At 40.2% G+C, this 26,651-nt stretch overlaps 2 protein-coding genes across 5 annotated transcripts; one reads left to right on the plus strand and one right to left on the minus strand.

The window, feature by feature from the left end:
• Positions 1-1,775: 1,775 nt before the first annotated feature.
• LOC122773282 (gap junction delta-2 protein) lies at positions 1,776-6,345 on the minus strand. The gene is made up of 2 exons (XM_044031832.1): positions 4,421-6,345; positions 1,776-3,603 (listed from the first exon to the last, which is right to left on the minus strand). The coding sequence occupies exon 2, from the start codon at positions 3,593-3,595 to the stop codon at positions 2,498-2,500; it is 1,098 nt and encodes a 365-aa protein (XP_043887767.1). The 5' UTR covers positions 3,596-3,603; positions 4,421-6,345; the 3' UTR covers positions 1,776-2,497.
• Positions 6,346-6,910: 565 nt separating this feature from the next.
• LOC122773281 (vascular endothelial zinc finger 1-like) lies at positions 6,911-21,725 on the plus strand. 4 transcript variants are annotated; one of them, XR_006360873.1, is made up of 8 exons: positions 6,911-6,999; positions 11,574-12,325; positions 12,657-12,726; positions 13,230-13,398; positions 15,802-15,843; positions 16,365-16,430; positions 16,645-17,224; positions 17,329-21,725. XR_006360873.1 is itself a non-coding variant. In XM_044031829.1 (7 exons), exons 1-7 carry the CDS (start codon positions 6,967-6,969, stop codon positions 17,007-17,009), a joined length of 1,497 nt encoding a protein of 498 aa, XP_043887764.1. In that variant the 5' UTR covers positions 6,911-6,966; the 3' UTR covers positions 17,010-21,725. The 4 variants fall into 4 exon arrangements, 3 of the variants coding, with proteins under 3 accessions (XP_043887764.1, XP_043887765.1, XP_043887766.1); XM_044031829.1 differs by having other exon boundaries at positions 16,645-21,725; XM_044031830.1 differs by lacking the exon at positions 16,365-16,430 and having other exon boundaries at positions 16,645-21,725.
• The last annotated feature ends 4,926 nt before the right edge of the window (positions 21,726-26,651 follow it).

A 26,651-nucleotide genomic window follows, 5' to 3' on the forward strand; every position in this document is an offset into this window, starting at 1 on the left:
TATCAGAGGGAATTATTATAATTATCATTAGGATTATTATTAGCAATCATTATTATTTTCAGTATTTAATCAAATCTACCAGTCATTGCTTGGAATTAAGAAATTAGGCCATTCAAACATACATGTGGAACATTTCATCTTTAATTTCTCTTAATCCATCCTGTCAAATGGACTAATTATCAATCATTGTATGCCCTGAGTTGTCCTAACCTCAAATCCATGAATAACAGTTAGCTTTGTAACTATTATTTTTTTAAAAGCAGTTTGAGGGTGCACATGGAAGGCAAAACTGATCAAATGAATGAAACTAAAAATGCAATTAGTGGGACTAATTGTAACTGGAAGAGACAATTGAAAATAACTGGTTTAGTTTCTTATTAAATTCCTGGGGATTTAGTATTTGCTCTAATAATCAATGCAATTAATCACACACCCTCGCTGCTGTTCACGTGCAGTAGAATTCTCCACTCAGTTTTGCATTATGAGTCATGTGAATCGTTAAGAACACTTCCTGTGGTCCAATCAATAATAATTGAGTGAAAAGAAGTGTTCTGATCATGTGTTCCTGTCAGCCTGCAGCATGAACAGCTGTTCAATGGGATGTATAATGTTGAAAATGTGCTTTTTCTCTCTCCTGCTTACACGTACTGCCATCTGCTGGACATGTCTTCACCTCACCGTCTGAACCGCCCACCCTTGAGTCCACTGTTGATTGAATGAAATGTTTCAAAATGGGAATGACAGTGTTCAGCTGAACTTCCAGGGGAGGACGTATCATTTGAACAGAAAAAATGTGACATGTGACAGCAGTTTAGAACAAAGTTTTTTCTCCTATGTGGTGTGTGAGTTATAGATGGTGCTGTTCTCTTAGCCAGAGCAAAAAAATAAGAAGTAACTGCAAGTGTTCGAGTACCACCCATAGGATGACCTCTGTCATTGCATCAAAACATATCACATGTATTTGCTTTTGCCACACTACACTGACTTAATATATTACAAAATGAGAAGACGATTTGATAAATTCAACTAAATTAAACTGAAAGCTTGCTCACAGTGCTCACACAAAGAACGTGTCCAGTCCGGGTTTCAGTAAATGTTTCCATCTGATTTTGTAGCGTCATATTCTCTCGTTTGTAGAGAAAGGCATCGCAAGGTACACAAACTGCACCGGGGCATGCATGTGGAAGACTTTGCTTTGTATTTACAGTGTCAAAAATGCTTGTTATTGCTTTAGTCCTCACGTTTTTTGTGACTAAATAAATCCAGCGGCAGGAACATTGTTTGTGTAATATCTATTTGAAGGTAAGCAGGAACATTTTGTGATTGAAATGTAATTTCTACATGAAACAAAGCATTTTATTGCATATTACAATGTCTCTTCCCTGAATTGTTTTCATAGAGCATTGATCAATCCTGGTCCTGGGGACTCACTGTCCTGCATGTTTTTGATGTTTCCCTGCTCCAACACACCTGATTCAAATGATGAGCTCGTCAACAAGCACTGCAGAAGCCATTATCAGGCTCACCCTTTCATTTGAATCAGGTGTGTTGGAGCAGGGAAACATCAAAAACATGCAGGGCAGGATTGAGAAACACTGATCTAGAGACACATTGTCCTTTAAGAGCGATGCACAGGGCATCATCTGCAAATTACAAATAAGGTAAAAGGTGGACAAAACCCTTTGGATTGAAGCATTTCCTGCACTCAAATAAGGTTATAGCTCCTTGGATGAGAAACATGTAGAAACAAAGTCAAAGAAAACTCCATGACGCTCTTTTAAACTTTGAAAAGATACCTTTAATGTAATGGCATAATCATGTCCACTCCTTCAAAATATATATATATATATACAGTGTATATACAGACATGTGTCATGTTCAACAGAGTCGAAAAACTCCCATTACATGTTGCCACATGATGCCCGTTTAAATGAATGCAGCTGGACAGATGTTCTTAATAAAGTGCTCAGTAAACTCTGACTATGTATTGTATGAACTCACCATGAATTTTTACATTTCTGTGGATAAAAAAAACACCTGAGTTCATTTACAGCAAGATAACTAAGGAGTTAAGCGTCACATGTAGGGACAAAAAGATACTCTCTAAAACATGCTTGTTTACTGAGTGTGCTGTGTGTGTACACTACTTTCCCACAATGCTACACTGGCAAGAAATGCAAGAACTGCAAGAATCAGGCACATTCACAATGTCTTTGAAAATAAACAAAACTGCTATAGCTCAGCTGGTTGAATTGTTTGACCTTCAGCCAACTTCAACTCAGACACAGCAAGAGCATTCCCAACTGCACATTACTGGTAAATGCACATGTTCTCCTTTGCATATGAGATCCAATCACAGGTGGTTACTGGACACCGTGTGAGTTGTCCACTTGTGATTGGGTCACTCAGGACAAGTGGTAATGTTGCACACATGTGCAGCCCAGAAGTGTTTTCACAGATTTAACTACAGCACAATGTCTCATGGTCTTTCAATGTCTCATAACCAAGACTTAATACGTCCCATTCTGGTCATGTTGGCCAACTTGACCTTCACTTTGTCTCTGCTCTCTGGATTTCTCTTGGAGATGCATTCCACAGTGGAGTCTGTCTCAAAGGAGATAGCTGGGGCATGTGTAAGCAGACCTACTGACTTCTCTGGGACCATGGCTGCTGGGGTCTGCAGAACAAGCTGGCCCCTCAGAGAATGCCTGAAATGCAGCAGGAGAGGGTTGTGGTTTGAGTACAGTCTGACCATTTCCCTGTCCTGACTGCAGCAAGTCGAGCAAGTTGAGTGGAGGACGCGGAAAATGTGGACCCAGCCAAGGTAGTGGAGCTCTGCGATGTTGAGCACGAAGCAGCCCAGGCTGATGCTGAACATGAAGTTCAGGAAGATAGTCTTCTCCGTGGCACGTGACACAAAACAGTCTGTACGGGTAGGGCAAGGGTAGGTCTGACAGCGGTACAGGTGAGGCACCTCAAAACCAAACAGGAAGTACTGGCCCACCAGGAAGGTTATCTCCATGACAGATCGTAGTAACACGTGAAGAATGTAGATAAGTAGAACTTGGTTGGACTGCTGGGTTGGGTCCTCCTCTAATTCGCCACAATCCTGTGCCAGAAAGCTTTCTTCTAATCCATCGCTATCCCTCATGTCCCAATCCTCTGTGTAATGTGGACAGTAAGTGGGCATGCCAGGACTCACTATGCCATCCTTTCCCATGTGTCCACCTGTCTGTCTGGGGGGCCTCTGTGCTAACACATGTGCGCTTTGGTCAGCTTGCCTCTCATCCTTGGCGATTTTATGCAGAACAAAAACTATGTAAAAAATAGATGGGGTGGAGACCAGCACAATTTGGAAGACCCAGAACCGCAGATGTGAAACAGGAGCAAATGTGTCATAGCAGACGTTGCTACAGCCGGGCTGCCGTGTGTTACAGGTGAACTTTGACTGCTCGTCGCTGTAGACAGCGTCACCCACCAATGCCACCAGCAGGATACGGAAAATGAGCAGCATGGTGAGCCAGATCTTGCCTATCACTGTAGAGTGATTCTGAACCTCCGACAGGAAGCGACCAAGTATGGTCCAGTCACCCATGGCTTATGCTTAAAGAGAGAACAAAAGAGTTATTAAATAGGTGGGATCTATAGATCTATAACTTTGGAAATGTTATCAGCCATCAACTAATCATTCAACAAAGCAAATTAAAAATGATAATGAATGTGACATTTTATAATTATGTCACGATTATAACGATGTGCTACAGTTCTGTGCATCACATTCTCTGATCCCATATTCCATAAGTATCAATATATTATATAATATTAAATATTAATATTAATATGTAAGTAATAATATTAGTAAAAAAATGAGTTTACTTACACATTGTGTGTGTTTCCCACAGACGACTTAATCATGTTTAATCATGTGACTTTGACTGGGTGGATTTGTGTATAAAGATATTGGTTTCTACAACACATTATTTGCTTGTGTATTATTTTACTTTTTCTCTTCATGTTCTGCAGCTATCAATAAACACAGAGAAAAAGGAGCTTTCATTTCAGACTGAATGTAAACAGTAAAGGAGTACAGTGCGACTATGTTGTGCATCATTGACTATTTTTATTGTGTTAATTAATGTTTGTATTACATGGGCATACCATTTCATGTTGCTTTATCTACCAGATATCTGCCATTTCAAAAACTGCCATGTATAGCTTTAGATCATAAACTGTAAACTAAACTTCAGTTCAAATCCCAGAGGACACGTCCTCTGTGTCCACAGTGAGCACTAATCCTACACACCACGTATTAAAGTATCACATTCTTTCTCAGACACAGTCCCAGACATGCATATACATCTACAACAGTATATATTACACGACAGACCAGAAAAAAGAGCACTATGAAATCAGAACTTACCTTAATGTCACCTTGAGCTTTCCAGAATAAATCCCTTACATCAAGACTTTGCCATGCAGTTTGCATGGCTATTTTTAATCTTAAAAGTGTTGATGAGATTAATCCTGTTGGGAGGTGGAAAGGGAGAATAGGCTGACCACACAAATTGAGCCAGTTTATCTGAAACTGACTTTGTGCTATGTGGCTACAAAAGCTGGCAATGTACAGTTCAACAAAGATTTCACAGCACAATGAGGGGGGTTCCTTTTCTGAATGGCCTGGAACAGTCAAAAACAAAAAACCATATGGAACAAGCTGGAAAGAGGACACAATGCAGGTTTATACTAAACTTCTGTGTTTAGCCAGCCTGAAAAGCACAGGTTATTGAGAAATAAATTAGTCTACATTTCCTTCATTTGCAGGGTTCAGCCAGAGTCTTTGTAGCTCCCCTCCCCCAGTCAGAACGCAGCGGTTCACTTCAGGTAAACATGCTAGAAGAACAGTACTCAAGTCCCACAGTATATAATATACACCATGAAGAGGGTCTGAAGAGAGTGTTGGTAAACAGGTGGAAAAAGATGCTCCTCTCGGGAATCTCAGTAGATGTTTTCCAGAAGTGACCTCTGTTAATGATCATTACAACTGGGAATGTTTTGGATTTTCAGCAGCAGCGTCACCAGCAACTCCCGCCCATTCACTCACCTGCTATCAAACACAGACGATGCTGGTGGAGAGACAGCGAGCACTTTGCACCAGGCTGGAATTTAGTGGAAGGTTGGATCCAGTTCAGCATGTTCAAACAAAACTTAACAACATAGGTCAGCCAAATATGAACAGCAATCAAATCACAACAGGATGACAAGAACAGAGTCTCACTCACAACTGTTGATTCATGGTCTTACAATAATTGTTTCATGAGAATATTTTGTTCTCTTGATCATAAGAACTGATACTAGTCTTACACATTATGCCACCATTATTGTTCTTATATTTAAATGAATTTAGTTTTTGTGCCATATATCTAATTCTATTTTTTATTGTCTCATTTGGTTCTTGTTCTGTTATATTTTTTCTGCATCTAACACTATTTGGCACAAGCCTAATCTGAAGTCCTCAGGAAGCTAAATAATGTTAGCCAAGAAATACATACCACATCTATCAGACAATAAAATTGTTCCTACAAAGAGATTTATACATTCACTCTTGAGCTATGGAGTTTGTACAGTGTTTGTTTACATGCCGGTTTTGGGCAGTATGTAGGCTGAAAAGTCATAGTTCAAATTAAGTTAAAAAGTGTGTATTGTGATAAGAGCTGGTCCAGTTATTGAAATACTAACGAAAGGAACCCAGCTTCCTACCTTATAGCCTTTAGCATATGAAAAAAAACACACTTGACAATTTGTTGATGTTATAATTTTTTTATTTCAATCCTGTTTGTTCTTGTAATCTTTAACAATCTTTTTGTAATCTTGTGATCTTTAAACGTAACATAAACATAAACCTTACTTGAACTGTACACCAGCGGCATACATAACAGTATTTCTGAGAATGACTGAATTAGTCGATTTCTACAAGTGCAGTGAAGCTACCGCCACCAGGAAGTTTATGTTTTGTGACTGTCTGTCTGTGGCCAGTTTAACTCAAAATGTTAAGAATGTTTTTTGATGATGTAACCTTGCAAGATAGGGGAGTTGTGGACATTTATGTAAATAAATGAGCTAAAATGTCAGTTCCTCATATAGAACGATGTTACTGTGTGGACTGGTCAAAATCAAGAACAACATCTGGATCTGATGCATGAAATAAACATGAATGTGGATTATTTCATGAATGTGAATGAACATTGGCACTGTGGTAAAGTTGGCAGAGGTTTCTCTTTAAATGCTTTTTCATGTTAACTACATGAAATATACATTAATTCATTCATTAAAGTACTTCTTCTTATAGTACTTTACTCCTATCTCCTTTAATAATTTTCACATATATATTCACATATTACTGTTTTCCAGTTATGGTTCTGTTATAGAAACCACATCTAAAACAGAATATAATCTCATACATAGAACAAATTAAGTTAAAAGTGGAGAGAGAAGTTCAACATTTCAGTCTATGTACTTTCCAATGTATTTGAATTATCTTATTCAATTATCTTCATTCAACCACCTTTTTTGCAAATTCATCTTTCAAATTCCTTGTTTTTGTGGCTGATTTCTTCTTCTTTTTTTGTGTGGAGTGTTGTGATAAAAGTACTTCTTATGAAAGAACTGATCACCTGCATAATTTTATATTTTTGTATACATAATTAGATTACCTCAGTGGAAATTTATTTTTTCAGTATTTATAACCAAATGCTTACATAATTTATTACATGTGTATGTATCTAGAGTAACAGAAATTGAACATTTTGACTTTGCAATAAAAAATATTTCAGATTATTTCTCTTGTAAAGGCCAAAAAAAACCTAGTCCTGTACACTTAAACCCGGGGCGCACAGGAAGTTGTAGCTGCCATGTTCGGCTGCTTTGTTATAGATTCCTTGTAGGTTTCCTGCAGATTTTAGTGTTGCAATGGAACCGAGCTGGAGTACGTTTTTGTTTCAGGTAAGAGACACAGTAGGGCACTAGTTGAACAAGCTGTATCAGCGGTTTTGAAAAGGCTTAAACGTTGTTTGGTTACTATATTGTGGCACTTGATTAAATGAATTAAATTTAGCCAAGCAAAACAAAGGTATTAGCATTAGCATACTACTGGCTAGCTCCACTGTGCGGATTGTTGTAGCACACTGCTTATAAACAGCCTTGTCAAAAGCCGAGTATGGTTGTGGTCTACCGAGACTTACCGGTGTAGACTCTTGGGAGATATTGAAACCCTCTTGAATGGTGCAGTTTACCAAAGCATGGTGTTTGTCTCATTTCGCTCTAAAATCACCGCGGGGCTAATTTCTGTTAGCACTGCTGTTGATGCGCGCGCTAGGAAATTAGCTAGTAGCTATTGCATGTAGGTATGCTAAGCTAATTGGCTACTGTGTTCGTTATTTAGAGTATTTTATCGCCTGTAGCGCAATAGTCACTATCACAATATAAACATGTAGTGGTCGAGCTGTGGTTCATCTAAAGTGCAGCTAGCTCACTAAGCAAAGGAACGCAGGATTCCATGAATGAGAGCTGACGTTACGCTCTTAAACGAGAAGTTGGCTAACGCTGTATTTCTCAAAGGCTACCCAGCACGCGGACTGCAGTGATTAAACCACGCGTCAAGAATACAAAACTTTACAGCATAACCACAAGTGTATGAATAATGAATGCAATCAATTATGTGTTTTATTATAAACACAATATCGCCTTTGGCTGACCAAGAGTTATTTACGCGAACCAGCATGTATCAGGAAAAGTTTCTGTGTGGCCTTTTGTTTTGGGGGAAAAATAGCAAGTGCAGCGTGTTGTACGGCCGTTTGAATCTGGGGAATGAACACACATGTTTGATCAATATCAGGGTCGTATAAATCAGTGCTAATGATTGGGCCTCACGGTAGGTGTGCAGTAATTCTGCAGCTGCGATTTAGTGAAAACAGGGCCGTAAACAACCGTGGTTATTACCTACTTAACTTGTGTGCAGTGTTGAAAAGAAAACTCAGACTTGCAGGAAATTGCCATCGCTTAATGTTGTTTTGGTCCTGATGTACAGACGCTGCTTGTATGACTGTCGTGAATGTGAACCGTTTTCTGCCTCTCAACTCTTGAGTGTATATATATATATATTGTTCAACTGAATCCGAGTTGTAATTTTGCGAGGTCCTTGTCTAAAAAAGTAGCTGATATACACAAGTTAAAAAAGAGTAGCCATAAAGTCTAATTTACTCACTCTTGGTTGTGACGTGGGATTAAGAGCTTGTCTTGATATTGTACATCAATATTTTTAACACAGTTTAGGCATTTAAGTACTTTGATTTGTGTCAGATTTTACAGTGTTATATTGCCTTCATTTACCTCAAGATATACTTTAAAATTAACATGATTTAATGTATCCAGTGACCTGTGTAAAAAATGTTACCTTATGACATTATTGGTGTGGTAGTGGACGTAAATGTTCTATTGGATGTTACCTGGCACCTCAGGTAACCTTTTACAAACTTGACAGAACCCAGTGTCAGGTTTGCTTTGCCATGCAGTGAAAAATTACAAATGGTGAAATATCTTGAAATAATTGTTGGTGGCACACTTGTGCAGGTTTTGTGAAGATGGTTTATGTTTTATTTTTACAGAATGTCACAAATGAATATGCTGTGTTCAAATATTAAAATGTGTGCTGTATGGCAATTTTGTTAAAATATTTTTTTTAGGAATCTTCTGTTTTACTTTGTCTCTGTTAGCAGCCTTCTTGTTTTTCTTTGGTTGTTTGACTTTTTGAGTAAATTAATGTTTTAATATTGACTTATATAGCATCTTACATTCCTAATGAAGCAAACTCTTGTCATAGGAGTTTCTTGTTCCTCCAGGAGAAATACTGTTATGGTCAGTCTCTGTTTTCAGCACAGATTGAACAGAGTTTATGTATGTGTGAATGCAAAAGCCTTTAGAAATTGCTGCAGACATTTTCTGGAGAGTCTCCTGCCAGCTTCCTACTCCTTCCTAGTCAGATAATGTCCTAGTGAGCTCATGTGAGAATGCAGAAGGAGAAACTCTGCTCTGTGTTTCAGTATACTGAACTGAAATGATCTAAAATCCCAGTTACAATATCACACAGACACAGGAGCACAGCTCGTCAGTGCAGTGGATTTCCTGAAGCTTCCCTTGCCTTGATGCTGGTCATATTTATGTAGTAAAAGTTAGTGTGAGTATAGACTGTGTTGTTCCACTGCTAAAGAGATACAGCTGTTATTGGTTTCTAATTGACAATTTGATTTAATGGTGGACATGGCCCAGAATACCTGAAACTAGTGTGCAGGAGGAGGTCATCTTGGTTAGGTAAAGGAGAATCCATGATGGAAAACTCTAAATTAAGTTTACTTGGCATATGAGGTGTGAAGTATAGGCACTGATAACCCCCATTTTCACCAAGCAGTACAGTGCACTTCAGCTCACCACCGTATGGTGTGAAACGGTAATCCCTGATCAGACTTGTGTTACAAAAATACATCTCTATTTATGCAATTTGCTACACATACATAAATAGTGTAACTTCATAACAGCTTGACAAAGTACAGCTTGCATATACGTAAATTCCACAAGAAGAGTAATGCGACACCGTGAACGAGAGGTAACATTGGAGGACATCAGCACAATGTTGTTGTTTTTTCCTGGCATGTAGCAAGAAAACAAGCTTTCTTTGAGAGAAGGCTGCATTTAAAAACACCGCAGTTTCTACCAAATGTGGCACTTAAGTGTTGATTCTCGGTCAACAAATCATTAAACCCGCAGTGTGTATAGCTCCACCCTGTAGGTTCTTGGTGCCAAAAACTGGGGTGGTATGGATCAGTTATTTTACCCTTCTCAAAGTTTGACAATGGAAATGCAAACAGTTGTGTAAATGTACCAAACTGAACCAAATCGCACCGCTTGGTGGAAACAAGGTCACAGCATTTGTTTGTGTTGCGTTCAGGCAATAGTTCTCTGCCGGTCACATTGGCCTTAGTTTAATTAACAAATGAACAAGATGTTTTTGTAGAGCTAAACTGATTTCTGTTTTTGAGCCTTTATTACATTTGGCATTATAATTATTAACAGAATTTCTCAAGGAAGCAGAACATTAATATTTATTTTTTGTTTTAGACAAAACTGATTCCATCTGATGTTTGCATAGAGACAATGAAAGGTAGTGAATACAATAGCATCAGTGAGAGACAGCTTTGTAGACATAAAATTCTATCAAAGGAGATGCTATATGGTGAATCCATATCCCGCCTTGCAATGGGGGGAAAAAACAATAGAGAGTATTTTATTTGTACTGTTTCTTGTTAATTTCCACGCTCCTAAATCCTTTTCAGTGGTTTTACCCACCCTTCACAGCAGATTTGTATCAAAATCATTAGAGCAGTGTGATGGAACAGCAGGCTGCTCTGTCTTTTTATGCTGAGAATGAGAGCACATTTGTCTATCCCAGACTTGTATACACATATGCTTGGAAAAATGCTAATTGCAGAAATTATTTTGTTTGAGTTTTGCTACAGTGTGGCAGATATTAAAGCGAGTCGACAACCTGTGACGGCCCTCAGCCCTCTCTACCATGCTAAAACACATGCTGTGGCCGCCTGCATTGAGTAGGGACCACAACCCCCCCCGCCTCCACTCGCGCGCCAATCTTCTGAGGGCCATAACGGCATCAGCGCTTGGATTTGTGTCATCCATAAAAGAACACAGTGGGGGGAAAAGCAGCACTTGGGATCCTGCCCCACTCAGACCATATCCCCCTCCTGACTGACCGGGTTGGGATGCTTGGCTGAACCTGAAAAGCCATGGGTCAGGTCTTTAACCCTGCCCAATGGCGATTACAGAAAAGAACAAGGCTGTCTCAATCACCAGGCTCTGGGCCGACCTGTTGTTAAGTTGCTGGTTACAACGTGAATCTCTGCTTTCTCCCCAGCCAAAATATTCATATAAGCCCCCACCTTCTGTTCGTCCTGTCCCACTGGGGATCTGCCATGACCAATCGGACAATGCCTGCCAGCAGCTGCAGACTTAAGATGTCCTCCCTATGCAGTTTTTTTGTAACTGCTCTTGGGTTGCATTTTGTGTGCCTGTCATTGCGTTATTAATTTGAGAAGCACAGTTTTATGGTTTTCATGAAGTTGTGTTATTTTATGTTTTCCAGACTTTTAGTTGCTCACTCTTTTGTTTTTTTAATGCATTTATCTGTAGAATATCTTGCTGTTTTTTTTTAAGTTTTTGTAGTACAGTGACAATAAACGGTCTGCTGAACTACTCTAAATGGTAGATGCCCATGATTCTGTTTCTGTTTTCAATAAATTCAAAAAAATCTTATTTATTCATTTGAAGGGGACACATTGATGCATTTTTTGATATTTAGTTATATAGAAGCAGTTTGAGCTTTTTCTTCAAAAAAAACATCCGTCACATGTTCATCATTCATCTTCTGTCAATTTGGATTATTTGTCATAACCTAGTAAAGTCTAAATGTTAATTAACACCACTGCACATGGCTGTCTTTGTCATTTCAGCAGGCCAATGAGGCTCTGCATCACCAGCACCAAGTAGCCGGGAATAGCCTCTTGCCTTTGCTCAATTCTGGAACTGAGCCACCTGATCAAAAACCGGTGCTGCCAATTCCCTTGGACCAGAAACCCCCTGTCAGTGCTGCAGAACTTCTTAAAGACAATGTGGCCAGTGGGACGGGTGGAGGAGGTGGTGGGCCTCCTCTTGCCGTGGTCAAAAAGGAGCCCAAATCAAAAACACCTTTCATCTGTGGCTACTGCAACAAGGCTTTCCGAGACAGCTACCATCTGCGGCGACACGAGTCTTGCCACACCGGCATCAAGATGGTTTCAAGACCTAAGAAAATGCAAACAGCCCCCACCATGGTGCCGCTCATATCCACTGTACCACGGGAGAATAGCGGAAATGCTTCGTACATTACTACTGTAGCTGGTATCTTGACTACAGCCACCACGTCAACATCCACAGGTACTAGCGTCATGACTCCAATGCAACACCAACAGCAGCAGAGCTTCCCTAAGAAGCCTGCCAAGCCAGTGAAAAAGAATCATGGCTGCGACATGTGTGGTAAAGCCTTCAGAGATGTATATCACCTCAACCGCCATAAGCTGTCACACTCTGATGAGAAGCCATTCGAGTGTCCCATCTGTCAGCAGAGGTTTAAGAGGAAGGACCGCATGACATACCATGTACGCTCCCATGATGGTGGCGTTCACAAACCTTACATCTGTTCTGTCTGTGGGAAAGGCTTCTCCAGGTATTATAACATTCAAAATTTTCTGATTGCACATGCCAACACAATTAGCATTTGTTGTTGTTGTTGTTGTTTTTTGTCCCACCCACTTTGATATCTGATGTATTTAAAAAATAATTATAATAATAATTATCTGTTTAAACTTATACACATGAATTATGAACTCTCAGATCCAAAGCAGGGATTAATCAATTCATTAATTGTTCATTGTAATAGTTGTGATCAGAAATCACAGTCATGTAAAATTGCCTTGCCTAACCAATCAAAAAACGATTCAAACAAAATTACATTATTCTACTTGTGAAACTTAGGGATGTTATGTATATCTTTGCAGACCTGATCACCTAAGCTGTCATGTCAAGCATGTCCACTCCTCTGAGAGGCCATTCAAGTGCCAAGTTACGGTAAGAGTCTTGACTCTTATGTCTTCTCTGAAACATTGATGTCATCGTGTCATTATTGATACCCAGAGCAATATCATTGTGAACTACAGAGGTCAGGAAATTTGAGACAAGCACCCAGAAGCTACAGCACTGTGGTTCCTGTTGGTAAAGATCTTTGGTACATTTCACACCTGGTATTAATATCCATTCAGAGAGTCTCACCTCCTGCTCTGTATATCAATTCACACACTGTATGTCATGTCTTTTCAAAAAATGATGTTTTTAACCAGTCTGACGATACAGATTTAACAGGACAAATCATGTTTTGATTTTCTATTGGGGCTACAAATAAATCAACTTGTGGTCCCTAAGAAGTGTAACGCTTCCCATCAAATGTTCATGTAAACAAATGTGGCCATGCTTCCTAGAAGTCTTGTATGTAAAGCTGTCCACCTTTGATCAGATCACCAGGTCAGAATGCTGTGTTGTTTTCTTACAAGTTCACAATACCTTTTCTCTATTAGGCCTGTACCTCTGCTTTCGCTACCAAAGACCGTCTGCGCTCCCACATGATCAGGCATGAAGGCAAAGTGACCTGCAGCATCTGTGGTAAAATGCTAAGCGCTGCCTACATCACAAGTCACCTCAAGACACATGGCCAGGCCAACTTCAGCAACCCATGTAACAATAAAGGTAGGCCATATGGCTCCGATCACTTCTTTGCTTTTTCAACTGGACTTACTCAAATGTCCACAAAGGTTGTGATTCAGACAGCTGGTGATGGTCTGTGCAAAAAAGAGTGACAAAGAGTCACACTTTGACATGCACACTCCGTTATAAGCTGACTTGGTGAGTGAGGGTGGTTGACTATAGAGTTCAATCACAGGGTTATCAAATATCTGCCTCCTGTAAAAATAAATTTGAAAGTGTCAACCTTCAGCTATTTTTTTTTTATAAATCATTGTCTTTGTTTTAATGGTCAATATTGTATTTATTAACCCACCTAACCCACCTTATTAACCCCCTATCTTTAACCACTTGACACTGATGGCCCCTTAGTTGGGACAGGTCACCAGTCTAACCCATGCAGCAGAGACAAACAACCATTCACATTTGCATGTGACTGTGGGAGAAAGCTGGAGTACCTGGATAAAACCCCCTCAAACAACAGGGGAAATGTGCAAACTCCACACAGAAAGACCCCAGTTGAACCAACATTTTAACAGAGAACCTTGCTGTGAGGATCTGGTACTAACTACCACTCCACCATGCTGCCCTTTTTGGAAGTCAGAAATGTGGGGACATTGGCAGTCCTATACACTTCTATGTGCAGAGGTAATGATTTACAATACAAGCCAGAGGTTGAAGCTCTCAAATGATTTTCTTTTAAATATATTGCCTTTCTGATCCAGAGCCAGAGAGTGCAAGGTTTTAGTTTTATATTTCCCAGACTTTGGATTCAATGTTTCTAAACAATGTGTCTTATGACATGATTTGTTAATGGAGAGTGAAACTGGACTACAGGCTAATGATATCCATGTTTGTCCATAAAAATTATGATTTTTTTTTCTTTCCAGTTACATGTTTTTCCCTATCACAAAGTGGTGGATGGATATTTAGTTTTTTAACCTCAGCATTGCTGGATTAAATTTCTTTGAACAAGGGTGAACAAACTACTTTTTGTGTTTAATTTTTAATTTAAGGTTTGTGCTTTATATTTAAGACTATGCAAGTCTTCAAACTCTTAAGTTGTAAGATCATGTCATGTGTACAACATGTGACTGACTATAGTTTTAATGCTGCTAGTTTTAGTCAATGAGTGGGACATGTATCAAACACCTACCTATTATCTGACTTGAAAAATGTTTTCTTCAACTTGGTGTTGAAATTTGCTTAGTCTATATGTCCCCTATTGATAGTGAAATCTCAATGGGCTGGCAGCTCATCTAACAAAAATACAATACTTTCATTTTTCAAGTTTCATGTCCAACATGTCGCTAAAATTGTTTGATAGTTTGCTGTGACCATTAATTCAACCACAATACTGTCTATTCACTATTTATACTCATTGAATTTGGTTGCCCATGCTCACTCCTTATGGTCTGAACACATAATTGCTCCTAATAACAAAAGTTCAGTAATTACCTCAACACCGCACCACCACCCCTCACCTCCCCAATTTAAATAGGCATGTATCCCGTCACACCGCGGATAGAATCCACTGAATCTTTGAGTGCTTCCTGGTGCTCTCCATCATAATTAGGCCATTAACAGCTGTGTGTCTTGCCTCTGTGTATGCTAAACAGGTGATGTAATTTTGGTGATATAACAAAACACTGCTATAGCAAGAAACCCAGTTGTGTGGAGCTGCTATAATAAGCCTTTTGCTATGGCTTGAATGTAAGGGGCATTAATTAGAAGTTACACACTGCTGCTTTTACATGTGTTTTTTTTTTATTTTCCAACGATATTGATTGTTTTGCGCATTTTAATTGTTTCAGGTGTGTTACCCAGAGACTTCACAGTTGATGTGTTTGAGACAGAGAACACAACACAAGTGTTATAGTGTTGCATTACATTGCCTGGACCATACTGGGAACTCAGTAAAGTCAGGATTTCTTGCTGCTGCTGCTTTGGTTCCAACATTACATTTTATAGCTGGTAAATTGCCAATCTTGTGGAAGTGCACTACTTAACCACTGTTGTGCTCGCCATGAGCACACATGCACAAGATGTCATGAGTGATTGATATTTTTGGTGGCTACTTGCTCCGTCTCGTATGGCAGCATTTTAAAGACATAAGCGCAAACACTTATAGAAACAAGAGTGTCCTTTAAGAAATGTAGTCCTGACAGCTTCTCCTTCTCCTGCATAGAGTCAGTCATCCTTGATCAAATTGAATCAGAAAGTGCTTGAATATGTGTTTGTAATTGGGACTTTGGCTGTCCAAGAAGAGAAACATTTCTGTTTTTCTGACCCCAACAAAACGCCCACCCCCTTGAACCTGACCATGCCAACTGTAAAAGGTGATCCCCACATGACAGCACTGCTGCCCTATGCTCTTGTAACCCCATATGTGTCTGTATTTCTGAATAGGCATAAGTGACTGGCAGTGGAACCACTCAGGGCCACGAAAAGGTAATCCAGTAGTTAGTAACCAGAAACCGCTTAACACTCTGCAAAACACAAGTGGCCAGTTTTTCTTCACATTTGCCATGTCACTCAACCACAGAAGAATTTTTCTTCTCTTGAGGACTGGTGTAGTCACGATACAGATTAGCGATGTTTTGCTAAAGTAAGGTTAAAAGTTCATGAAGCAGGATCAGTAGATCATTTAAATGAACCACAAACTGGACCATATCACAGGCTAGATGCACACTACCTGACCTTCCATCAGAGGCCATATTGCTTCACAGTAATTTCTCTTTACTTTGATCTGATTGATAGCTAAACATGTTTGATTTGTCAGAAAATGAAACCCAGCTCTGCGCCGACAGGCCCTGGCCTCGGCTGAGATGGTCAAAAGTGTGAAACCAGCCTTTGGCCTACAGAGACTAAAATATCCTTCATATTGTGTTACTGTTTCAAATGAAATTTTGAATTAAACCAACAGTTAGCTGGTTAGTCTATTGATCCTGCTTTTTGAATTTACCCCTCAGGTGAGTTGACAGTAGGAGAGATTTTAAATAACTCCTTCCAAGTCCTAATTGACAACTCTCACAAAGGTAGGTTTCTTCAATAATATTACCACAGTTGACATAATATATTAATGGTGAATTGTGTTTTTCAGTGACCCGGCTAAACAGCCAGGAAATTGAGAGCTTTTGGCTTTCCTTCTTTTGGAGGGGTAGTGCATTTCAGCAACTTTAGCAAGGCCCAAATTTACGCTCTCTCTCTGTCTCTCTCTCTCTCTCTCCCCCCTTTTTCTTTTTAATCTAGATGCCAACAACGTGCACAACTCGGCTACCACGACACCGGTCACCAACTCGGCAGCTATCACTTCATCTATGAACCGCGGTAACAACGCCAGCAACCCCGTCACCATCGCCGCTCAGATGAACATCGCCACCAGCACGGTCAACATCACGTCACCAATCAACCTGCAGCACCCCGTCACCATCACTGGCCCCGTGAACCTGACCTCCGTCAACATCCCGACGACGGCACACATGAATATCGCCCATCCGGTTGCTATCACCACTCCCATGCCCATGAATATCACCGGGCCGCTCAACATCGCCATGAGGCCCATGGAGAGCATGCCTTTTCTATCCCAAGTTCTGCCTTCCTCCCCTCCTTGGTAGAGCCGGTTTTAGCCCATGTAACAGCAGATAATGTCTCAACTGCCTAATAATGAGCCTGTCAAAATGCGTTGAATTTCAAAAGGCAACAACTAATGTATTGCAACCACACGGTTAGTAACCATAATCATTACTTGTAGGAGTCATTGGGTTTGTAGTTGTATGCTATCGCGTGATCCAAGTATGAAATTCGGGTCATGTTATGGTGGTTTTGTCTGGAGTGTCGTCCCCCCCCGCGCTCTTTTTAAAATAAAGACCACCACAGTTGGTAGGTTATTAAAAAGCTTGGAAGTGGTCCTGAAGTTCAGTACTGCTAACTCCAGAGTGAAGAGTAAACACAAACTCGGATTGACTCATTTATGACCTGTTCACTAAATGAATTTCCTGAATGGTGTCGCAGACGACAGAGTATCTGAAATAAATTCTTCCATGTGTCGATGGGGGAAACCGGTTCCCTGAAAAAGACAATTTTGTACCAAAGATTTTCTTAGTGTTTGCCACTAAAATGACATATTTTGAACAATAAACAAGAAAACCTTTGCACATTTAGACCGTTGAGGAACCAAAAGTTTGTTAAGATGAAATGAGTGTTGCACCCGTCCCTAATTTGTCGACACCGTTTTACAGTGAAAGCCAACATGGTAAAATGTTGCCTCTCAATCGTTACACATCACATCTAGTATGTTGCAAGAATGCTACTTATTGCAGGATTTTTAAATATGCAATATGTAAGTTCATGGTAAACCACTTGCATTAATGTCAGTTTATCATGAACAGGGTTCATTACACTTTAAAAACCAAGAGTATTGTTTTTCCACCTTGACGTGGGTTGAATTATTGGGCAGTTATTACATTTTCATCTGCTGAAACCACATTTGTTTTGCTTATTCCTTTTGTCTCTCTCAACAAAGGCGGTTTGTTTCACTACAACTGATAGCTGACCATTAGCTGGCTCAGTGCAGCAGTAATGGCGGTCAACATGATGTATGCTGTGAGAGGCAAACCCTCTGAGCACGATTTCACACCTGCAGTCTGGTTTAAACAGACTCTGGCTGCTGTGATCATGGTACAAGACCCTTTTTGGTTTGGTCCCACACTAATTCTGAAACAGTTTGGGGAAGGGATGTGATCCAACCTGGATTCGACCCAATTACCATATGTACTGAGTGTTCCTCTATCCAGAAGTACTTTGCATTCTGGGAGGCAGCAGGCTGTTAACAGTCAACCAGTGAAGGAAACAAGGATTCACATCTTAGAACAAGCTGCCTCCTAATGGTCTTTACCTCCTGCCTCAAACATTCTGGTTGTTTTTAGCGATGCATTTTGGTTTGCATGGATTTTTAAAATAAATAAATAAACCAAACCACTTGGGAAAATAATCCACCTTTACAAATATCAGCCGACTCACCAGAACAAACCGAGACTGTAGGTGTGAAAGCGTCTCAGAGCCCCCTTTTCCCTTTAACTCTTTCATCTCGTTTCAGCCACCGAGCTCAGCGTCATCTTGTGAAGCGACCAGTTAAATTATTTCCTCACCTGGTCATTTGACTTCAAAACATGGGTCATGTGTGAAAACTCAACTGTACCTGAGGCATTGTTTAACGACTCCTTTAAAGGAAGTGTAGTGCCAGACTTGTTTTTAAATGCTTCCCCTGAAGCAAGTTTTCTTTCGTTTCATGTTTTTTTTTTTTTCTTTTATATTTTTTATTTTAGTGGACTTATCAGTATTTAATAGTTAATGTATTTTAAAGTTTTAAGTATAAAAAAAAACCGAAGCTTCCATTTCGGGGGAGGGTGAGTGGTGGTGTGGATTTCACTGATCGTATAGACGCGGGTGAGATCGATTCGACCGTCAGTTTCTACCATGTCTGTATTTTCAAATAGCTGGAAACCAGTCACTCTTCACTGCTGGATTCTCTGTGACATTTGTTAGGATTTATTTTATGTATTTATATGAGGACATGGCAGTTGAAGGTACAGGAGGGGAAGCGTGTCCTCTAGGTTTTGCCCTTAAAATGGCAGTATTATCAAATGTCAGATTTAAGTTTTTGATTACTGATTTTTGTAGAGGTCAGAAGGGTTACGCCGTGGCTCTCTAGACTACGAAAGCAGTTCCAAAGTTAGCAGTGGTGGTATGTTTGTTCGAGGTAGAAAGTTTACTTTAGCAGGTATAGGATCCGTCACTGTCAGTCAAACTCAGGAAGGTTACTGAGAATAGTCTTTTAAAACCGTGTTTAACAATTTACACACTGACCATTTCTTTGTAAATATGAAACACTATTTTATTGCCTTTTACCTGCGAGTGAGTGGATCTCCACTTACCGCAGCATAGCGATGCAAGAGCTCTATCCCCCCACTGATGTGGCCGTCCATCCTGGAGAGGACAGAGAACTGAGCAGAGACGAATGAAAGGATAAGGCTGGCGTCGGTTTTCTTTGATCTACAGAATCCATAAACGGCTACGAACGTTATGTTACAGGCGCTTCCAGTATTGTAGAAGTCACAAAGTAGTCATGTAGTTGAGCCGACTTCATGGAGGTGAACACTCGGGTCTTTTTAGAGCTGATATTAGCCCTTAGCACAGGAGAGAACTTTGAAAAAGTCTCGAGTCTCATTCACCTCACATTGCATCAAAGCAGGGGGGAAAACAAGTGCTGCAGAATAAACACTGGTGTGTTCTGTGTGGTGCAGCACTGTATCAGACGGAAGCTACACAAAGCAGACCAGGCTAAACGTGTTGGTCAGAGCTTCTTCAGGGAGACTTATCAGTTAACATTAAGAGGCAAAATAAATCCAGCCTTATCCTTTTTCTTTTTTTATTAATCTCAACCTTCTCCGTAGATCTCGCTCGCATAGCTCATAGTTTATTATTTTTGTAGTTATTTTTTTAATTTTTCATCTTTAACTGGAAAATTGAGGCTTTGATCACAAAAGGACTTGTCACGCCAAAGCTCAGGACAACCTGAAAGATTGCATTTTTGTATGTTGCCAAGCAACAGCCGCTTAGTAAATAACATTGCCACCACAGGTTATAGCCCCACTCGTTATTACCCATCAAATTTAACGCTTGATGGTGGATGGGCCTGTTGATTTTATTATTATACCATGGCAAACTCGTATGATGGCGACGTCTTCCATTGCGTCCAACAACCTCGTCATCACCAAGACAAATTTCGGAAGACAAAGCTGTCTCCAGTGAAGCCTCCTTATCAGGCCTGTGATGTTGTACTCTGTAATTTGTCTTACTGCGGCACAAATGGCCCTGATAGATCGAACCCATAGCTTCATCGCTGTCAGACTCGTGTTCGTAGTCCTTATGATGCCTTATAATAGTCACACGCTACAAAACGACCTGTCCGAAAGCGCCAGCTACTGCGATGATGTGTTAATAGCGTCTCCCAACAGTTGTTTGGCCCGAACCATACAGACAAAAGAAAGTGTGTTTGTCTTTTTGTGATCTCAGCCTCGACTGTTCCTGCACCTGTGTGTCTGTGAGTGTGAGTGAGTGTGTGTGTCGGAGAGAATTAGTTTGTAGTTGAGGCTTTTTTCAGTGCAGGAACTCTGAAGCACTTGCAGCAAACTGTAGGATGTGCACACTACAGAAGAGTGGTACTTAACAAGGGCATTTCAGTTTGATGGAATGAGACGGTGATGGAGTTAGTTCTGCAGTTCACCTGGCCACATCTGCTTATTTTTCTTTTTGTTGCTTGGCCCATGAATTTTGCTGCATGCATGCCAACTCTGTCCATCAAGGGAAATGCTCTAATGTGGAATGGCATTATGATCTTGGGTTCATTTCCCATCTTTGTTGTCTTGTTTCCTCCAATGTTGCATGTGAATGACTGAGCTAGTCCAGCGTAGGTTTGAGTTCGACAACTGTTTTAGAAGGCTAGTGACTTAATGAAGAGAAAACACTAAAAGAAAAAAAAATTAGGGCGAAAGGAAAGCGCGTGGCATCATTTGTCCTTCTCCAGTGGCCGTAAAAACAAGTGTGCCTGAAATACTTTGCAAGACTTTTCCCACACGTCAATGCTTCCTCCTCTAGATGTGCTGTGTGATGGAACAGTTTTGTGAAGGAAGCCTTCATCAGTTCAGACGGCCGATGGCCAAACAGGTCTGGCAACCAAACTATATTGTGATTAGCTTTGTGTTGTTATTGTTGTTTTTTTTTTAATGATTATGTTTCAACATAACGGTTTTGACATTATGTTTTTAATTCAAGAACAACCTTGAGACATGAATAGCGATCAGTAAGTCACGGTCATGTCATGTTTTGTTGTGACTTTGAACCGTGGTGTTTTCATTTTTTTAATTTGACTCCAACCTAATGTGAAAAACCAACCTTTTTATTTGGCCAAATGATGATTTGGAAGACGATTTTTACTCTTTATTTTCTGTGAAGTTAGTTTGTATGATGAATTTGGCAGATGTGAAGGCAAATGAATGTATATCTTTGTACAAACATTTAGTTCAGAGGACATGTTAGTTATGACAGACATGCAAGAAAAATAACCTTTTATAAATCTTTTTGTATTAGAACATTAACAATGGTAATTTTGTATATACAAAGGCTAGGCTTTCTGATTAGCAGAAAGGTAAAACATTCCTACATTTTTTTTAAATGTATGTCCATTGAGAATAATTATGTAAACATATGCGCAATGTTTTATGTGCCTTTTATTTGGGTTTGTCTAAATAAAAGAAAACAATAAAACATAATCGTGGACTGTCCTTGCTGAGTGTCACAGAAAAATCAACACTGTCCATCTGTCTAATGTGATTTGCTAGGTAGGAAATTAGATTTTAAAACTGTATTCTGGTGTCATTTTTACATAAACTGTAACTGTATGAGCACTGTAAAGCGTCATCATGCGTCTTGGGAACAACACTACTTGTTAGGTGCAAAATTAGGGTAAAGTTACCTTCAATACATTAATTTGTCTTATTTCTTCATTATCTGGCTCCTATATCCGAGGTTTAGTCAATTATGCTGTTGTCCCCACAGTGCAAGAGTGAAGTGCTCGATTAAAGCTGGTGGTCATTACCGACTTTGAAAGACTACAGCAGATTTTGTGGTTATCACATGTTTAATGACTGCGTGTGATGAGTAAGTCATTGTATTTAAATTGTGCTTTAACTAAGTGCATTAAAAAACAACAACATAAATTCAGCAAATAGATAAAAGAAGTTTAAATGAGATGTCTGTGTTTGGCTCGGCTGCTGCTGTTTTCTAACGACGGAGAAAAGTCAACTGAACGCATCAATCTCACAAGAGTGACCATATCTACGAGAGCGCATTTTTCCTCAGCATCATTCCTGATGTTTTCGTCTTCTGATGTCATTTCCTTCGTCCCACCTACTGTTTTTCATTGGCCATTGGGTCAGTAATCAGCACACACCACCTGATAACGTCCAGAAATGGCTCACAAAATTAAGAAATGGCTGCAACTGAGGTCGGATCAAGTCTTCGGATCAGGGTTACCCTCACACACTAACAGGGTTCTGTGCCAACTAGTGCTGACTGACTGGAGCAGACTGCCCAACTGTGAACCGTGGGTAAAGTTGAGTGATAAATCTTGCAATAAATAAAGCTTAAAATGACTTATGGAGATACATTATTAACATAATGAACAAAAGAGAGCTTGTGATGGCCGATTTTACATTTGCTTGCTCTATGACGTCTGCCTGAAGGTGAAAGTATAGCGTTGTTTCAACTGGAACAGACAAACCGCTTGGAGAATGTGTTACACCATTTCCGAAGCAGAAGTTTACCACTCAAACAAAGAAGGACGGAATCCTTTTTGGTGTTCGAGGGCCACCGTAGTTCCCTGACACACTTGGGGAAAGGGCGGGGATTGAACAGAGGAGTCCTCCGATTGTTACAGTCCTACACTTTGACCGTTAGAATAGAATAGAATAGCCTTTATTGTCGTTATTTTGTGGACAACGAAATTTGGGTGCCACTCCCTTGGTGCAAAACACAAATATATAAATAACAATTTTAAAAGAGAAAATAGAAATATTAACAATAAAATAAGAATAAGAAATGTTGTTTACATTTTTTCCAGAAACTATGACTATGTATAAATTAACATAAGATAACAAAATATAGCAGCAAGACCGGTGTAAAAACAGAAAAAAGAAGGCACTTTAATTGAGTTACAGGCAGAAGCGGCGCTAGAGGGGAGGCAGGGGAGGCAGGGGGGGCACTGGACCCCCCCCAAATCTGATTGGCCATCCCAGTTGATTGACATGTCACGGCACCGCACGTCTTGTTGAAAGAATCCAGTTGCATTTTGAATCCTTCTGTACAGTAGTAGTACCACAAAGAGTTGTAATTCACCTCACTAGGAGAAGAAGAAGGATGAACGGCCTTGATGGACAGTGAAATCTTTGTTCGAAAGTAATACTTTTACTGAAACATGGATGGAAAACATCCTTTGTAAATAAATGAGTTATTAAACTGGATTGTTTCTAATAGCATCATCAGAAGTTTGTGGCGTTCTCTTCCACAAGCCTCACACAGAATTATGTATTGGAGATGGAAACACTCGAGAAGCAATTACAGCAGCAGTTTTCACTCCTTTCATCTCACTCTTTTATTCAAACTCTTCTTGCCACTGCCGAGATTCTGGGCGTCAGGTATGGAGACAGTTAAGTGTGTAATGGGCACCAGAGCATAATGGGGCTTTGGGCTGTTTTTGACAATATTTCGGGCTCTGTATCTCTTCTTCTGAGAATGAGTGTCTTTGTTATCAGAGGATTTTGAGGACAGATGTGGCAGAGGAGTCTCTTTAAGAGTCCCTTCCTCCTCTAAGTTTTTGGGCGATGTACTGTCCTGCACAGCATCGACGTCGGGCTCCTCTTGAGCGTCGAGCTGCTGAGCTGCCAGAGCAGCGTCGCTCAGTGATTCCTCCTCCTGGTTCAGTGCCGTGGGTTTCTTTAAGGCGGCGTTAGAGTCTGTCTGAGGGTCGGAGCAGGGCTCTGTAACGCCGGCTGGACCCTCTTTATTAAGGAGCGCTGGGTCAACAGATAAGGGGACGGGGTTGGCGGCTGCCTCAGTCTTTGGTTGAACGTTTTCCCTCCTGGTCAGAAGTATGCAGCTCAGTGGAGCAGCTCTGGCCCAACCACAGACCTGTTTTGAAATGCATCAGTTGGAATGTTTTAATTGACAATTAATTATGGAATTAAGTCGATGAAATGGTTTGCCTCCAGTGTTGGGCAGTGAGGCGTTAGCCACTATTTACTGTGGTGGACACAACAGTGATATTACAATTACTAAGTAATGCCAAGTTATGGCATTACAAGATTGAAATTTGTTTTAGTTTTTCATATGACACGTCACAGCAACGTTGGGAAAAAACGCTTTCGGGGGCTCAATAAAGTGGATTCAGTTCCAATGTTGTACATCAATGTTTGATTGTATTTACAAAAATCATACAACATTATCACAAGTAGTGTAACGTATGATACAAGAAGGAAAGTAACAACATTTCTAAAAGAAGTGATGTGTGACTTGCCCAACACTGTTTGCCACTGTGTGCAACACAGCTGTTCAAATGTAACATCAACTACAATCACAGTAAAGGCAGGCGGAAAACATTTTCATTCATTCATTCATTCATTCATTCATTCATTCATTCATTCATTCATTCATTCATTCATTCTCTTACAGCTTCCCCAATACCAGAGTAGCCATGGTACTCATAGGGCTCCAGTTCCTTCAAAAAAGCCTCCTCACTAATATCTAGAAGGACTTCAGTGGGTCTCTTCTTTTTCTTGTCCGACTCCATCGTCCAGTTTCTTTATTGGAGTTGAAAACACCACGCGAACGCTGAATATTGATGCTGCTGCCTTTGATCTATTCACTCTGCTGCCTTTGATCCAAAGAAAATGTCAAATTAAAAGCAGGAAAATAATCTTGGAGCGTCAACCTGCCGTTGTGGGTCGTGCATCAGACCTCGCAGGATGCAAGAGCTGCTCTCTTTATTTATTTATTCACTATTTTGCACCTTATCGTTTATATACATACATATATATATATTTAAAAATAGACCAGACCTCTGGACACCTTATTTATACACTTTTGTTGAATGTATGTTATGTTGATGTTTAATGTACAGCGTGTGTTGGATTAAACCGGAGTCAAATTCCTTGTATGTGTTCACATACTTTCTGATTCTGATTAACCATCACCAGAAAATACTCTAAGCAGTTGTTTACATTAATGTTCTGTTTTAGTGGAAACAGAAAATAAATCCACTGACATGACATGGTTTGAAGTCACTGCTATATTTCCAGCCTGTTGCTGGATGATTTTCACCCACTGCTCCTCTGATCACTTTAATCCAAGTGACAGAAAGTTACACGACAGCGTTACACACCTCCACCCACTTGGTGGCAGCAGAGATTTGTCCATCTTTAAATATTTATATTAGGCAGCGGGGCATACAGCGAGATGTACTTTGAAACTGAATGTAGTTAGAGGAAGTTACATAATTCAGAAAGAAAATTTAGATGCAGTTTCACTGAGTTGAAGTTGAGCACCAAATCGATCCAGTAACTCCTTTTACTTTAAATTCCTTTGCCATTTTCCTAACGAGGCGCTCTGTCAGCTGCATAAATAAAAACAGCACACAGACCATAATCATTCATTTTAAAAGATGAAAAAGCATTAACCTTGGACTCAATCACCCAGTCTGCCAGCACACACGTTTAAAAAGTTGTCATTGTGGTTGCTGGTGGTTTCTTGTGAAGTGGAAAGAGTGAGTCTCTTTTCATCGAGGTCTGGACCTGGAAAAAGGTTTTGAATTCAAAAGGCACCGCGCGACATCTGTAACTTTCGGTACATTTCGGTGACGACGACAACAAATACTCTCAAGAGATCACAAAGACATAAAGTCAAAGTCTAGTTCCACATTTTGCAGCCCTTTCTGGGTTAGGGTCACTGTTCAAACACAGCACCGACGTTCACTCTGGTCTAAGGGGTTTTCTTGGCAGGAAGAGGATTTTAAGTAAAAAAAAAAGAAAATGATCTCTCACCCCACCTTTAATCTGTTAATTTGTAACTGGCACTTCAAACATGGGTTAAATAAGTCACAGCAAAAGCAGTTTTGGATTGACTGCCTGATGGCTGACTGAGTGTGATGTTTACGAGCCCTAACTGATGTGTGTGGACACTGCATTGGACTAAAGATGAACAGTTTTAACTGGATCTCCGTCAGCATCGGCTGCTGCGGCTCTGTGCCAGTGTTGGCCCTGCCTGCAAGGTCCAAATTTGTTAAAAACTGTTATTTATTTCGTTTTTTTCAAATTCATTTGGAAATAAATGATATTAGAACGCAGCAGCCGAGGCATTGTGGTCATGGTAGGATGCACGGGTTTTCAAGCGAGCACTTATTTGACTCCTCTGCCAGAGTGATGGCCACCCTGGAACAAACAGTGGCCAGGGCGCAACAGAGACAAAGTGAAGGCATCCATCTCCTGCGATGCCTCGGGCAGTGTGCACAGAGGGAGGCAGCACCTGATGATGATGCTAATGTGCAGAAGCATGACGGCGCCTCAGACCAACGGCTGACTTCTCCTCCCCTCTGCCTCTCTCATTACTTTCACATCTGTTTTCATGGGAGGAAAAGAGCAGCACGG

The sequence above is a fragment of the Solea senegalensis genome, linkage group LG8, assembly GCF_019176455.1.
Source record: "Solea senegalensis isolate Sse05_10M linkage group LG8, IFAPA_SoseM_1, whole genome shotgun sequence".
Lineage (NCBI taxonomy): Eukaryota > Metazoa > Chordata > Actinopteri > Pleuronectiformes > Soleidae > Solea > Solea senegalensis.